The following is a 16,484-nucleotide window of genomic DNA, read 5'->3' on the forward strand; positions in this document are numbered from 1 at the left end:
ATTCGCACTCATCTATTTTTCTAAATAATAGACGCATAATTGGCTGAAAACCGATATATAGGACCCAAAAAAAATTCGAGGCTCCAAAGGAAAGCAGCGATGCTACAAGTGCATTGTTTAGGAAGTTTGCGTCATTAGAAGGTCGCTTGACCAGTTTAAATACAGTATTAGACAATGCAATTATATGCTAGTAACCATTAAGCATCAACTTCGACAACCTGAACAACTCCTTCAGGGATAAACTTGGACTTGCTAACAATTTGGCGGGCGAGACTGTTGATCGTGACATTGCTGAGCAGGTCGAACACGGATACATCGGCCTGAATCTCGGTGAAAATCCAGCTCCGAAGTTCCACGGCCAACAAACTGTCAACACCGTAGCTGCTCGCAGGACGCGTATCTTCGATATCTTCGGTAGGCATCATCATCGATTTGGCCAATTTGGCCACAAGTGCTTCACAGACAATCTCGGTGGCAGAATCCATGTCCGTGACGCGCGAAAGGCGTGTTTGCATCTGGGCCGAATCTTCATCCTGGGTCTGCACCACTTTGTGCGTATCAACTTGGAGCAAGTGGGCAAATTTGGAATCGTTGAACCACCAAGGGTATTTTTCTTTATTATAAGCTACCATGCCTCCGGTGCCCAGACCGGTTACCAGTTGGGCCGGGATGCGCTGGTCTTTCGTGCTGACTCCGGTGATGGCAGCCTGAACCATTGCATGAAGCTCTTTTTCGCGGATCCCCATGAAGCTCCAGGCCTTCGTATTGCCATGGACGCGTTCCTCTGTCGTGTCGGCGAGGAAGCCGACTCCGAGGACCACTCCAAGATCGATGGACACGCCATGCTGCCCGTGGAGCTGGCGATAATGCGCGAGCGCATCCTGGAATGCGTTCCCTGTAACGTATGTCAGACTAAATTGATTCTCTTATTGTACTGAGACTTAAAAAACTCACCGGCAGAGTAATTCCCTTGACCTCTTGACCCGGCGACGCCGGCGCTGGAAGACAAGAGGACGTAAAAGTCCATGTCTTGGGGCAAGTGCTTGTGCAAATTCCAGCTCCCCTGTACCTTGGGTTGAGTCGCACCCACGAATTGCTGGTGGGTCATATTCTGGAAAATGGAATCCTGTAGCGAGGAGTGATGGTTAGCACCCGAGGGAGACAATAGATGTCTTGTCATGGGAAAGACAGCTCGCTCACATTTAAAACCATGGCACCCTGGACAACACCCTTCACGGGCGGAAATGCCACTCTCATCTCTTCAACCGCGCGAGCGACATCTGCTTCGCTGCTGACATCGCAAGTATACGCAGTTGCCTTGACACCCTGTTTCTGCAACATCTCAACTGTCTTCCGTAAATCGGGCTTTGTCAAGCCAGATCGAGATAGGAAGATAATGTTTCGAGCCCCTTGGTCGGCCATCCAGCGAGCTATGGATCTTCCCAAGCCGCCAGAGCCACCGCTGAGAACGTAGGTAGCATCGGCTTTGAAACGGTAGGGAGCAACCTTTGAGGGGACACACTTTGATTTTTTTTAGTGGCAGGTCCAATAGTGTTTTGGTTTATCAGGAGAGTACGTACGGGAACAAGTTCATTGTCAGCCGGCGCAAGAACAATCTTGCCCGTATGTTGGCCGGTTTGCATCAGGCGGAAGGCTTCTTCAATCTTAGAGAAAGACATTGAGACCAGTGGCCGGATTGGCTGCACAATTCCTTTCTTTAGAAGATCAACCACTTCGGCGAATATTTTGGATGCTAGAGAAATGTTGTCCTCGAGCACGGCAAGCATGTTTATTGAGTGGAATGAGACATTGCGGATGAAGGGCGCCATCTCCAACCCGGTGTTCCCAACTGAAAGAGTCAACTCGCTATCAGGGTTCGGCGGAGAGGGAGTCAACTTACCAATATCCTTTTGACCCATCTCAATAAATCTTCCAAAGCTACGGATGCACTTCCACGATTGCTGCAGTGCTTCTCCAGCAAGGGAGTTCAAAACAACATCAACTCCCTGTCCCTTCGTCATGCGTTTGATCCCTTGAGCGAACTGAGTGTCACGGCTGTTGAAGATATGGTCCTCTTTGATATTGAACTTCTCCATCAAAAGTGATTTCTTAGCCTCGGTGGAAACTGTGGCGAAGATCTCAGCTCCAATATATTGAGCCAAAACAATGGCTGCTTGACCAACACCTAGTTGTATATTAGCAACCATGGCGGTCGTAAATTCTGGGGCAATAAATAAATACCTCCTGCTGCTCCATGGATCAAGATGCTTTCTTCTGGAAGTAGCCTAGCAGCATAGGATAGAGCATAATGTGCCGTGCTGTATACAACAGGCAATGAGGCAGCCGTGTTGAAGTCAACGCCCTCAGGGATCTTCTGCACCATGCTCTCTGAGCTCCGCAGGAAATTGCTGAATGCTCCAGGGCGCCATGTTAGCACATTATCACCGACTCGGAGGTTGCTGACTCCGTGGCCGACACGAGTGACGATGCCACTGCAGTCTATACCCAGTGAAGGCTGTTGCAACTGCCCCATAGCTACCATGATATCCTTGAAGTTGAGACTGTGCGATATCAGTATATCCTGGTCCTTCCCTGCTATGCATGGATATTGACTTACCCCACACCCTTTACTTCGATCTCAACTTCATCTTCCTTCAGAGTCTCTTGTGCAGTTGGGTCATCCACAAATTGGAGGGTATCAAGTCGCCCTGGCGTTCTGATTGATAGTGTCAACGGACGTCCTTTTTGATGGAATGGAGCATCCTCCGCCGTCGGGACGACATTTTGTGTGGTGATCAAGTCGTTCATGCCTTTTTCGAGAAGAATCCTCTGAACCATGGCGCGCTCATTTCGGATGGCATATTCCCAATCCGGGCGGGCAGTTTTCTTCGAATTAGCACCTTGGATGAATATGTCGATGATTTTCTGCGCATTTTTCGAAGAATCAATTGGACATTGGGCGTCGAGATCCAATGTCGTGAAGGCAAGGTGATAGTTTTCCGCTCGAATGCTTCGCGCCATGCCCGTCATCAGATTCAGGAAGGGTGCATCACTTGAGTTGGTCCCTCCACGTGAAACCCAGGTAATGTCCGCCGAGTGGAGTATGATTCTCTTCAGTTCGTCCCAATCCTCTGCATTGATATCAGGTAAGAAGGGTCTTTCAGTGTCGCATTCGAGCAGTGCCAAACACGATTTGTTCTTCATCACTTCCGGTGGAGGGAGGTCTTTCAAAGTCGTAACACTAACACTTCCTCCCCTACCGAGAATACCGGTCTCCAGCTTGCCACATAGCATCCGCAGCTCAGCGGTTGGCGATTCTGGCTCGACAATGAGGACCTCTGCGGGGGCACGCTCAGACTCACTCGTAGAGACGGCAGACACGAGGACGGACAAGAAACGATCTCTTGTATGCGCCCAGTCTGGAAGAGAGACATCAACGCCACTAAAACCGGCATTCAACAACTCGTCATTCCATTGAGCGTCAGTTAACAAAGGGCTCCACTTGCGTCCATCAGACTCTCCAGCCCACCATCCCTCAAGTGAGCCAACAATCATTGTGGCCCGAAGGAGGGGGTTCGTGATTTCAGCTAGGACTAATTTCCCAGCGGGGTTCAACAATTTTTTGACATTCTCAAGCGTTTTCCCCACCGTGCGCGTAGCATGAAGGACGTTGGCCGCAATGATCAAGTCAAAACCACCTTCGCGAAATCCCTGCTCTAGAGGATCGTCCTCGATATTGAGCCGAGCGTATTCCATGAAAGGGGCCCACGGCTTGAGATTAACTTGCGCTTTCTCAAAGAATCCAGAGCTGATGTCGGTGAATGTGTAATTGGCGAACATCGGACTCGTGCCATCTTGGCCACCCAGGATCTTCAACACCGGAATCGTTGCTCCTCCAGTCCCAGCACCGATCTCCAGGATCTTCATGTTAGGGTTCTTATGAGCGAGGAGCTGGACGTAAGAAGCCATCTGGGAATAATTCTGAGGAAAGCCAACCCCGCTCGAGTAGAAGTTAGGTAGCAGGCTGTCCTTCATGAGGACCTCAAGTGGGAGTTTCTGACCGCGAAGGATATCCACGAGGTTCATGCCATGCTGGTACATTACAGCACCATCCGCAGAGCCCTTGGAAACCCGATCCAGAAGCTCGTCCTCAAACCCAGGACTTGTGTGCAACCAGTCCACATTAGATGTCGCCTCCTGGTGTGCAATCTTGCCTTGGGTAACGAGGTCGTATGTTCGCTGCATGTACTTGTAGAGAGCCTGCAAGTGGGGTTTGAAACCTTGGGCTTCATCCGCGCTCACGGAGGCGAGCACGCGTTTCATAATAATGAAAGCTCCAAGCTCAAGTTCAGCGATGGTCTCCGGGCTGGTAGATGGAAGGTGCTTTGACAAAGATGTGCATATTTCAGCCATCTCCTCTTTTTCAAGCATCGATACATCCTCCCGCCAGTGAAAGTAGCTGGTCATCTTCCTCATACTTTCTGCAGCTGTCGTACTGTCGGTCAACACAGAAAACGGCTTGGTTTGGATTCCGTTCAAGACGATCAAAGGTTTCTCCCAGTCAGGGGTGGAAACAAAGACATTAGCCTCGTTATCGTCAATCCCTTTCATTTCCACGTTGGCATACCCATGAAGCAGCTCTCCTGGTGTAGAAGGAACGTCGCTCGAGACGTACAGCCTGTCAATCGAAGTTGGCACTCTTGCCACGCTCATATAATCCGGACCAGTTGAAGCGAAAGCCATTTGAAAGACGCCATCTAAAGTCGCGGGGTGGATGATATGGTCGTATTCAAACTTCATTGGCATGCGACTCCGGGTATCGGGAACCTCAAGGGAGCAAGCAGACTTGTGCACGCCCTTGCTGTGACCCTGTCGTATGTTCACCAAATTCTGGAAGACGTCTTCATACCGCAGTCCAATGGAGGCGAGATGCTCATAGAACATGCGGACATTTTGCGGTCTGAAGCACTCCTTGGCCGTCTGAAAATACCTCTCCCGGACAAGTCGGTCGTCTTCCTTGTCCTCGTCAAAAAACAAGTGGCTCTTGGGCTTTTGGTATTTGATTTGGAGAAGCCCTGAACAATTCTTGTCCCAAGTTTCCTGTCTAGAGTAAATGGAAAATTCTTGCCATGTCGAACTATTCGCTCGGGATCCCATTCTCCATGGCCTGAGGGAGAGGATCATTTCGACACCAGGATCATCAGCGGGAATGACGATCGCTTTTCCAATCAAAATGTCTCGGAGTTCGAATCCTTCAATCTCCTGACGTGGGTCAGCTCGCTGCCTGGCACCTTCAATTGCTGCTATCATCATTCCAGCTGCTGGGTATAAGATAGTCCCCTGGACTTTGTGGAATTCCACCCAAGGAGTTTCGTTCATTCGAATGATGTGTTTCCAGCGAGGATCCATATCAACTGCTTCCAAAGTCATGCTGCCGACCAGGTCCTTCCGTGGGTGTTTGCCGAACCGGTGGTTAATTGCCGTTTGAGTTTCAAACCAGTACTTATGCTGGCGATTCCATGCGAATGCAGGAACATCAATTAGATGAGACCGGAACTTCGGCTGGATTGTAACATTGTTGATTTTGGAGATATCAACTGAATATCCGTGGCAGAACAATTCACCGACTGCTTCCAGAGCTGTAATAGCGGCACTCTGTCCACGTCGCAGGACAGAAAGGTATGAAAGGCGAGAGGTGTTGGGGTTGGAACTCAATGTTTGCTTGATGGGGCCTTGCAGAGCAGAATGAGGGCCAATTTCTACCAAGATATCGGCGCAGGTCTTCGCTGCAGCTCCAGTTTTGCCATCTTCAGAAATACCGCACAGGCTTTGCAAGGCACCGAGGAAGTTGACTCGGTTGAGTAGGTTGGACACCCAGTACGAAGGACCCAGATCGGTGCTGTTTATAAGTGATCCTGTAACACTAGAGAACATTTTGATATTGACCTCCTCCAACTTGGGCCTGATATCAGCGATCGACTCGAGGTACTGTTGGGCAATCGTCTCCATATGAGGAGAGTGGTATGCCGTGTCGATCTTCAATCGTCTTGCGAAGTGGCCATCTTCCTTGATGAGCGTTTCCAATTTCTGTATCGATGAAGATCCGCCAGACAGAGTAGTGCTAGCTGGGCTGTTGATGCACGCAACAACGACAGAGGAATCAGCGACCTCATCGAGGTATTTTTGAACATCTTTGGAGCCCAGCCCTACTGCCAACATGCTACCATCAAGATGTGGCGCTAATTCGGGAAGGCTGCCCGAGAGCCGACCTCTATGGAAAGCGATGAGCCATGCATCCTGACGGCTAATCGACCCCTTTGCATAGGCAGCAGCAATTTCACCACTCGAGTGACCAACAACAGCGCTAGGTCTCAGTCCCCAATGTGTCATCAAATCAACTAGAGCAACCTGCACTGCAGTACAAGCGGGCTGACTGATGGCGGCTAAATGCAATCGGGACGACTTTTCATCCAGCATCAGCTCGGATATAAGCGACCAGGAGCAGCCGAGTGATCCAAAATATTCACTGGCATCCTTCAGACTCTCCCTAAAAGCCTCATGAACAAAGAGCTCGCGACCCATACCAAACCACTGAGCTCCTTGGCCCGTAAAGACATATGCCAGGTTTGGCTGGACGGAAGATCTGATCGGCTTACGCGACGAGCCAAGAAGGTTCTGGGCCAGGTCTGGAGTCGTTGAGGCAACAGTGAAGCTCTTCCATGGTAGAATACTTCTTCTGGCTGACAGAGTATAGGCGAAACTGTCCAGAAAGCCCCTCTTGTCGGTATCCATAAGATCCTCGTCCTTTGACGACACGTAATCAGCATACCTTCTGGCTGTTCGTTCTATTCCAAGTTGATCATGAGAAGTCCAGACAAATAGGACTGGCGGTTTTCGATCGCCGACAAAAGCGAGATAGTCCGTATTGTGTGTGGCCAAAAGTTTTGGTAGCACGGAGATGACATCGGAGGCCGGAGGGGTGAGTGCGACCGCAGAATCTGTCGAAGCTCCCGGAGATTCATCGTATGTTCCTTTCAATGTGTTGTGGTTGCCATTTAACCCTCTAGCTTTGAGATAATGGTGCGCGTCATCCAAAATGCAGTGAGCATTTGTGCCACCGTAGCCAAAGGAATTGATACTAATCCGTCTCAAACCAGGCCTGGGCCACGAAGTAAGAGTGGTTGGAACTGTCAAATGCAATTCTTGCAGGTTTATCCGCTCGTTTTGCTTCTCGAACCAAAGATTAGGTGGGATTTCCCCCTTCTCGAGAGCAAAGATTGATTTGACAACCTGCGCTAGTCCGGAGGCACCTTCTAGGTGGCCAATATTTGTTTTGATAGAGCCGATGTACACAGGGTCATTCTCCGAATGAGACATGCCAAAAGTAGCCGATAAAGCGTTGGCTTCAACAGGGTCTCCTGCCGGGGTGCCGGTACCATGAGCCTCGACATATGCTGTGTCGGCGAATCCGAGGCCAGCACTTGCATATGTCTCTCGGATCAGCCGTTCCTGCGCAGCTGCAGATGGGAGGGTTATTCCTGGCGTATTGCCATCTTGATTGACTCCGCTACCACGAATTACCGCACGAATAACATCGTTGTCTCTCAGCGCCAGGTGTAGTGGCTTAAGGAGGACTGCAGCCCCACCCTCGCCACGGGAGTACCCATTTGCCTTATGATCAAATGACTGGGATTTCCCGTCTGGGCTGAGGAAATGCAGTGATGACATAGCGCTCATAATATCCGGCATCAAGATCAAATTTGTTCCACCGATGAGTGACTGTGCAACATGTTAGCTTCATTGTCATCTACAGGGAAAAGCGTCGCTCACCATGTCAGACTCCCCAGTCCGAAGGCTCTGGCATCCTAAATGAAGTGCCACTAGGGAGGATGAGCAGGCAGTGTCTAAGCTAATACTTGGTCCCTTGAAATTGAAGTACCAAGAGACACGATTTGACATCATGGCTAAGCCTGTGCCTGTGCCATGGTACAGCGGGACGTCTCCTCCACCAAAGCTGGTCATGTCGCTATAGTCGTGGGTGAAGCAGCCCACGTAGCAGGAAGTCCTTGACCCCATGGCATCTTCTAGACGTTGACCAGCTGCCCCATTGTTAGCATCTTGTATTTCGGAACGTAGGGGATCGCTCACCATTCTCTAGAGCTTCATAGGTACACTCTAGCATCATCCGGTGTTGAGGGTCCATGGCATTCGCTTCGGCTGGAGTGATTGAAAAGAAAGGGGCGTCGAATTCGGAAACATCCTGTTCCATGAAGTGCGCCTTGCGCACATTGATGGTCCCCTGCCTCTCATTGTGGGGATGGTAGAATGCATCAATATTGAATCGGTCCGCGGGTACTTCCTTCAGAGCACTTCGCCCTTTGGAAACCATCTCCCACAGCTTGTCGGGACTAGAGGCATTACCGGGAAAGCGTCCTCCCACGCCAATAATTGCAATTGGCATTGAGGCATCCTCAAATCCCAGTTGTGGAGGTCCATTGCGTCTGTTGAGATCGTCGGGAGTCCCCATCTTGTCAGACAGAAGCGTGCGAAAGAAATGAATTATCAATACTCCTTAATACAATAAAGACGCCTTCCCCGATATTTTATATAAATTTTGCTGTAGTCAAGTAGGCTCGTAATTATTGATGGAAATATTGAAGTATAGGGGCGATGAGGCGCGCCCCAGATGACGCCTGGCCCCAGATGACGCCTGGCCCCAATCCTGCACACAATTCCTTAGTGGTACTTAGAGCTCCTGAGGCGTATACTAGTTATTACAAGTCGCGTCTACACACCCGTTAGCTTCTCTTAAATGGGTTCATGAAAATCACGTACGTTTCGAACTTGGGGCGAAGATCTAGCCCCCTCCTTTTGGCGACATTATATTCCATCCTGTAAGGCTAGCACAATCCTGTCGTTCGTAATTTTCAATGTTGTGTTGCTTGCGCGATCCCCTCTCGCGCCTGAGAGGCTTAATTTATTCGGGTATTATCCATGATTGTGAACAAAGTACCCGCGAGATATACGCAGATATGGATCAGGCATCGCTACTTGATACATCCGATAGAAATTCTCTGACAGAATTCCCATCGAAAAAGTTTTTGATTATAGCCACTGCTGGCGGATTGACGAATGCGACCCCTATTTTCGAAATAGGTCGGATTTTGAAGACACGAGGCCATGTCATAGAATTTGCGACGCTCGAAGGCCAGCAGAGCTGGACAGAAGATTATCCATTTATCTCCAGAGTTCATATAATGGGTCCCGGTCAGTTGCCGGAAGCAGAGGAGCTGGCATATATGCAGATGTCGCGGTGGAAGCTTGGCCTGCGGCACAGTTTCGATCCGATCATGGAGACCAGGAAATACCTCGAATTAACTTGGGAAACTGTCTACCCAAGCCTCTCTACCTTGGTGCAAGACTCAACATTGCGCCCAGATTTCATCATCGGGGACTACCTCGTCGATGCGGTGCGAGACATCCAGATGGAGTACAACATCCCAATTGCCATGCACTGGCCCCAGATGCCAACCAACATGCTCTCCGCCAGCTACATTCCGGGAGCCTCCGGTCTCCAGGTAGAAGTCCTGACCTCGGAGTACGCCACCCTCTGGCAACGCATACAGAACTACCTGATACTGTTCTGCAGCGGTCCCGCATACCTGCGATACCGATCCTGGACTTGTCGTATGCGAGCCAATCTCGGAGTTCATAGCATTCTGCCATCACGAAACAAACCAAATTACCTTCTCCTTGTCAATTCCTTCTTTGGGCTAGAACCGGCTAGGGATCTTCCCCCTAATGTGGCGGTCATTGGCCCTGTCCTAGCAGATACATACCAAGAACTCACTCCCGAGCTAGAAGTCTTTATAGGAAGTCACAAGCGTATCCTTTACATTTCTCTTGGAACGCATGTACTTCTCCCAGATGAGACTCTCCAGCGGATCCTTTGCGGTGCCGCTCTCGCCCTTCAAGATTCGGGGGGCATTGATGGTGTGATCTGGTCCATTCGAGGAATGGCTTTGAAGCAGTTCAACCTGGCTGCGCAAGTACCTCATCAGTTGCTCGGGCTTTGTATATCTGACCTCGTCTCCGGTGCCCACCCCCATATCCTCTTTACTTCGTTCGTGCCACAGCGAGCGGTACTCGCCAGCCCAAGTGTATCAATATTTTTAACACACGCGGGCGCCTCCAGCACTAATGAGGCGGCGTTCCACGGCATCAGCACGATAACTATAGGTGTTTACTTTGATCAGATCACCAATGCGATGAAGCTTCGGGATGCAGGTGTCTGTATCCCGCTGGAACGGGATTCCTTCTCCCCACAGGATTTACATCGGGCAATCGAATCTCTAATACTCGATGTTACCGGTTCATTTGGCGCAAATAACAAGAGACTACAGAGGATTGCAAGAATTGCCTCAAAAAGAAAGCATCTAGCGGCGGATCTCATTGAAGAGACATTGGCGGATTTTGAAGGGCGCGAACTAGCTGGAGACAGAAGGGCAATGCATCTAGAGACAGCAGACATGCGAATGCCCATATGGAAGGCGAGAAACTGGGATCTGAAGGTGTTAGGCATTGGATGTCTTCTTCTTGGAATAGGAGCGACAGCCTGCCTTCCTGGTGCATTACGCGTTTACCTAGGATAAACAGAAACAAGACATACACAGATTTTATCATAGTCTTTCTCTTATATGTAATCAATACGCTTTTCTTCTGCTTTTCTTTAGCTACCACAGCTCCCCAGTTTCAAGATACCTCTGGAGTCGTTCTTCAGCTCTTTGCTCCTCCAGAATTTGACGTGGCTTTGTCATTCCTGTGCTCAGCTCTCCGTCTGATGTGTGTATCTTAGGCAGGCTGACTATAGAAAGATGTATACTACCTGCCGGACCGGCGTTCTGCGTGAGGATCGCTTCCTCCTCCATATCCCGATGGTGCATTTGCTGCACCTTTTGAGACTGCATGTTATCATTCACGGAGCATCTCTTAAATGTTGCTAGTGAGACGATCCAACAGGCGGCCGTGATATACAAGACTAGTCGAGTCTGCGTATTGAAAGCACGGCCGTAAGCATCACTCACAGCCTCCTGCTTTGCCGGTGTCAACTTGCTTATATTGGCCACACTTTCACGAAGCGCGCTAATTTCGTCGCTAGATAATGTTCCCAATAGATACTTGTTCACGTTCCGTATGAGGAGTAACTGGCCGATCGAAATAGCAATCGTGCCACCGAGAACACGCACCTGGGTCACGACGCCCATGGTGATAGCAAGATCGTTGCTTTCCACCTCTACGCGTGAAATTATCACCAAGCTCGTCAAGGTTATGCCAAACCCGAGACCTAGCAGCACTTGGTACCCGTATTGAGCACGCAGAATTTCACCCGTCGTGGGCAATGAGGTCATGAACCCGAGTCCGATCAACTGTAGTGACACGCCTCCCATCAGCGTGTAGAAGGAGACGTTTCTTTTGCTGTTTATCATGCCGCCCAAGCCAGCACCAAATGCAGAGAGCAGGAGGAGAGGTAGCATTCGGATCCCTGCTTCGACCGGGCTGAGGCCGTCTTGGATCTGGAATCTCTGTGGGAGATAGATAATTATAACCATAAACGGAAAACCGGCGAGAAAGGCGGATCTAATACCCAAAGTTAGTTATAGACGTCTTTAATCAAGACCTGTATTCAAAAGTGACATACATAAATGAGGCAGCGACTATTCGACGACGTACCAGCCACATGGGAAAGACGGGCATCATTTGACTTGCCAAAGCAGACAACTTCTTTCCATACACATAGGCCAAGTAAATTTCCCAGATAATGAAGGCAATCCAACTTACTCCGCCAACTATCAGAGACGCGATAATTAGCGCACTGTCCCACGCATAGGCACTGTCGGCTTCTTCCAGTGCCAGCACGAGGAATGTTGAACCAGCCAAAGAGAACATCATTCCGGGCCAGTCGATGCGACTGAAACTTCCAAGTGTGATGGGGAGGGGACCATCGTTTAACGGAAACACCCAGGTAACGATTCCAATCGCAAGACCGCCGGCCGGAATGCTGGTTGTGCATGTCAGATGTCTGGCTCGTTCATAGATACTGGATGGCACGAACAGGGGCTGAACTTACTTCAAGTAGAATACCCACCGCCAAGTCGTATTGGAGGTGATAGCACCCCCCAACACGGGTCCCAGGATGCTGGAGAGGGCGAAGATACAGCTCATCAAGCCGGTGACTGGGCCTATCTTCTCTGATGGTGTCACTTCAGCCATAACCGCCATGGTCATGCTGTAGATACCAGATCCTCCGATGCCTTGGAAGGCACGGAAGATGATTCTACTCATGTCAGGAAGATAGTATACCATGGTGGGCGGGGAGCTACTCGTACAATTGTTCCATCGTACGTGCAATGCCACATGCGAGGGAGAAGGCGACGAAAAGGACCAACGCCGTGAGCAAGCTAGGTTTTCGCCCGAAGATATCGCTACATCGAGAGTATATGATCAAAAAACCTACAAGTGTTAATCTTTCATCACAAATGGGAGTAAAGCAAGGCTAGCTCCATCGCCGTACCTGTATAGGTTACCAGATACGAGACGACAATCCAATTTGATAGACTGAAATTCCCCAGATCGGACGCGATGGTGACCAGGGCCGTTGATATTATGGTGGTCTCCAGCGTTGACAACAGTAGTCCCAGGAATAGACTAGTCTCCATTGGTCAACACGATCGTTAAATTATGGTCAGGGAAAGGAAATGAACGCATACGCCAAAATTGTCGCCCATAATCGCCATCCCTTCATGGGTCGCAGGTACGCCTGCGGTGGTAGCAATAATGCCTCATCTTGCGGCGACACGATGTGTCCCTCGGTGGCAGCCATACTCTGAGCGATAGTTTCTACAGAGGAACTAAGAGGGCAATGGGAATCTTTGTCTACGTTTGCTCTGTTGGGGGCCAAGTCGAAGATTAGGGGGCTGGTTTCCACTGCCAACACAGGGCGCGCCGCTTTGAAAATCTCGCTGACGGGGCAATGCATGTTTCCGTGACATTACTTGCCCCGTTTTCTATTTTTCTTCCTATTTTCGGTTTTATCTTTGGCTCGATTCATGCCCGAATGCAACGCGGGATGTGCGCCCATCCTGAGATACCGGTCCGTCCAATTTGGCCGGAGACCGTTTGGTCTACAAAGACCCTCTTCCACCGAATTTCTTAGAAACAATTTACCACCCAAAAAATCCCTTTCCACTGCACACAATGGGTGATCTCTCTCTCTTCCCGGTGGGGAAGAATCTTTCTTTGATGATCCTATTTGCCGGCCTGGTCTATACAGCCACCCTCGCCCTGTATCGTCTCTATTTACATCCACTTCGGTCCTTCCCAGGTCCTAGACTGGCAGCATTTACCTTTTGGTAATCCGTCTCCCGTCAATTGCAGTGTTCTGCGACCTGGAATACTGACGAATCAGGTACGAATTCTACTACGATGTCGTTCTTGGTGGCCAATATACCTTCCAAATTCGGCGCCTTCACAAGCGGTACGGTCCCATCATCCGCATAAACCCACATGAGCTTCACGTCTACACTCCCGATTTCTACGACGAGCTTTACGCGGGTGGAAATCGCCGACGAGACAAGTGGTACTGGGCAACCAAAGCTTTTGGCGGAGATACTTCGACAGTGGCGACAACTAAACACGAGCTCCACCGAGCCAGGCGGGCCGCTCTGAATCCTTTCTTTTCCAAAAGACAGGTGCGGAGACTACAGCCGCTGATTGAGGAGCGTTTTACAGCGTTTCTAGGAAGACTGAAGGAATTTCAGAAAAGTGATGAAGTCTTCCCGCTGGACAAAGCTCTCTCGGCTTATTCGGCAGGTATATAGATCTGTGGTAGTAGTTTGAATCAGAATGAGCTTGGCTAACCCGGCTTGTCATCAAGATGTGATCATGGAATACTGCTTCGGAAAATCAGCAGACAAACTCAACGCCCCGGATTTCGACATCACCTTCCACCAGGCAGTTGTTAACGGTGCCAAGAATAATTTCCTGATGAGACAGTTTCCCTGGATTCTGTGGACAATGAAGCGAATGCCCACCTGGTTGCTGCTGTGGATGAACCCTGATTTGAGCTCGTTTATTCAGATGCATCGAGTCAGTATTTTCGATCATGTCCCAACCAGAACAAGCTGACCAGTTTAGGACATCGGACGCCAAGTTCGAAAGGCCATGAACGCCGAAAAGCAACCGAGCCCAAGCGAAGGGATTTGCCATTCAACTGTCTATCAGGAGATTCTGAACAGTGGCCTCCCGCCCCAAGAAAAGGGCTATAAGCGTCTAGCGGAGGACAGTGGAGCTGCCGTGACTGCCGGTACCGTTACCACTGCATGGACGATCACAGTGACTATCTACCACCTCCTGTCCAACCCAAATATGCTCCGTAAGCTGAAGGATGAACTCTCCTCGACGGACAGTACAGACCTGAGTGTCCTTGAGAACCTACCGTACCTCGCCGCCAGCATCCAGGAAGGTCTTCGGCTGAGCTACGGGGCCAGTACTCGTCTCGCGCGCATTGCACCAGACGAGGTTCTGGTATTCACGGACCCCGACACACAAAAAGCCTGGACCATCCCTCCCAATACACCGGTCAGTATGACCGGTATGTTAGTATTTCAGGACTCGACCATCTTCCCGGATCCGTCGCGATTCGATCCAGAGCGATGGATCACAAATCCCCGGCTAAGTCGTTACCAAGTTGCCTTTAGCAAGGGGAGCCGAATCTGTGTCGGAATGAACCTAGCGTACGCAGAGATTACCTTGATGCTGGCGGAGCTATTTAGACACTTCGGAAGCCCAGAGGTGCACGGGGATCGCGATATCGGCACCCTGGAGTTGTTCGAGACGACAGTCGATAATGATGTTGAATGTTGGGTGGATGCTATTGCTCCCTTGCCCAAGGAGGAGTCAAAGGGGGTGCGGGTGCGAGTGCTACCTGTGGCAGAGTAGGATATCCGTGACAATATGTAGAGCTCTAATCGTCCGATTTACTATGAATGGAAATCTGATTGAAAGTGTAAAATGACTATGTAAAGCCGAGGATCCTATAAACCGTTCCCTCCTATCTAGCATCTCATAAAGCAAAATTTCCTTTCGCGCTCTATCTGCCTGTCCGAAACATATCCATCTCCTCCCCTACCATAGATATTTCATAACCCCTTATACCCTTTATCAACCCTGCCGGATTCCAGATGTTCAGCGTAAGACTTGCAATAAACATCAACAGTGCATCGAAGATAATTGCATAGATCTCATGCGTGAAGAGATACCCGCGCCACCCACCACTCAGCTCTATACTCCGGTAAATACCCCGAGCGACCATGCAAACAATCGTGATTGTCAGTGCCAATCTTATCCGACTCAGTGATGGACTTTGGCGAATCAGAGACCTAGAACGATACAACACCAATCCAAGCAGTGCAGCGAAGGCACACGTTGAGACGAGCTGACTGATAATCCCCGCTACCATAATGTAGGTGCCTGTCCACGGGGAGTCACCTTTGCTGAAAGCGGCCCCCGCCATACCACCACCGGCAGCTTGAAGGGAGAGGCTGAGGCAGTCGATATTCATAAAAATAAATAGATACCATCTAGGACCGAGAGGGGATTTCTCTCTGCCGATTAATGGGATAATCAAGCCCAGCGTACCATAAAGGCCGGCAGTAGTGAAAGCCGGGGCTGGCCGAGAATGATCAGTTCGAACAATGGCGAGGTTGATGATAGAAGTTCTACTTACCCGTAATCAGTGCGGCCAGCTGCATCTCTAACAACCGAACTGAGTAGGGACATCGATAGGCAACGACTCGTGCAATCCACCCGGTGAACTCGCCGAACGCTCCGAGGGAAAATGCAAGTCCCAGCCATATATTTCTATGTTGACACGTCTGCCAGATATGGGCCACGGTGACGGCAGCAAAAAGAACCGTATATATAATTCCTGCCGCAAGAGAAGGCCGGTAGCCGAACGGCGTGGGTATATCTGGATGATAGGGAAAGCATTCTGGAGTTTTTTCCATTGCTATTCCCCCGGCCTATTTACTTGGAGCAAGAAGAGGATCAAAGAAGGGAAGGCGTATACCGGAGGAGAGAAAGCAAGATAGCCGACTCCAGAACCTTAGGTTCTCCTAAGCAATGGTGGTCTTCCGTCTCAGTCACCCAGCCCCCTTTAGCGGAAGCTCTGTTCTTGTTGGATGGAAATGCGCCAAAGGAAGCAGCGACTCCTTTTGTTTCCTGCAGCCTTGACTATATTACACAGTAAGACCCCGAAACGCTTCCCCGTCATGCAAAGTCTGCGGGACGAATCCCTACGAGACAATGCCCCTGAAACGTCCACATGAACGACAGCCTCGCATCCACAGTTCAGCGTCAGCCGACGTCCTGCCTATGGGCAAGTATGGGGCCATTCCCGAAGAATCCTTGCAGATAATTTCGCCCGG

At 50.1% G+C, this 16,484-nt stretch overlaps 3 protein-coding genes across 3 annotated transcripts; 1 reads left to right on the forward strand and 2 right to left on the reverse strand.

Annotated features, from left to right (window-relative positions):
* Nucleotides 1–197: 197 nt before the first annotated feature.
* PFLUO_LOCUS7626 (Type I Iterative PKS) lies at nucleotides 198–8,527 on the reverse strand (the record flags this gene model as incomplete). Its single annotated transcript, XM_073785289.1, has 8 exons — nucleotides 198–895; nucleotides 955–1,126; nucleotides 1,201–1,521; nucleotides 1,581–2,185; nucleotides 2,242–2,561; nucleotides 2,618–7,779; nucleotides 7,831–8,099; nucleotides 8,149–8,527. 8 exons carry the CDS (start codon nucleotides 8,525–8,527, stop codon nucleotides 198–200), a joined length of 7,926 nt encoding a protein of 2,641 aa, XP_073641659.1.
* Nucleotides 8,528–10,733: 2,206 nt separating this feature from the next.
* PFLUO_LOCUS7627 (uncharacterized protein) lies at nucleotides 10,734–12,363 on the reverse strand (the record flags this gene model as incomplete). Its single annotated transcript, XM_073785290.1, has 3 exons — nucleotides 10,734–11,582; nucleotides 11,839–12,058; nucleotides 12,128–12,363. 3 exons carry the CDS (start codon nucleotides 12,361–12,363, stop codon nucleotides 10,734–10,736), a joined length of 1,305 nt encoding a protein of 434 aa, XP_073641660.1.
* An 891-nt stretch (nucleotides 12,364–13,254) lies between these two features.
* PFLUO_LOCUS7628 (uncharacterized protein) lies at nucleotides 13,255–14,997 on the forward strand (the record flags this gene model as incomplete). The annotated part of the gene is made up of 5 exons (XM_073785291.1): nucleotides 13,255–13,258; nucleotides 13,382–13,409; nucleotides 13,466–13,869; nucleotides 13,934–14,145; nucleotides 14,194–14,997. 5 exons carry the CDS (start codon nucleotides 13,255–13,257, stop codon nucleotides 14,995–14,997), a joined length of 1,452 nt encoding a protein of 483 aa, XP_073641661.1.
* Nucleotides 14,998–16,484: the final 1,487 nt, after the last annotated feature.

Source organism: Penicillium psychrofluorescens, assembly GCF_964197705.1.
Source record: "Penicillium psychrofluorescens genome assembly, chromosome: 5".
Taxonomy (NCBI): Eukaryota; Fungi; Ascomycota; class Eurotiomycetes; order Eurotiales; family Aspergillaceae; genus Penicillium; species Penicillium psychrofluorescens.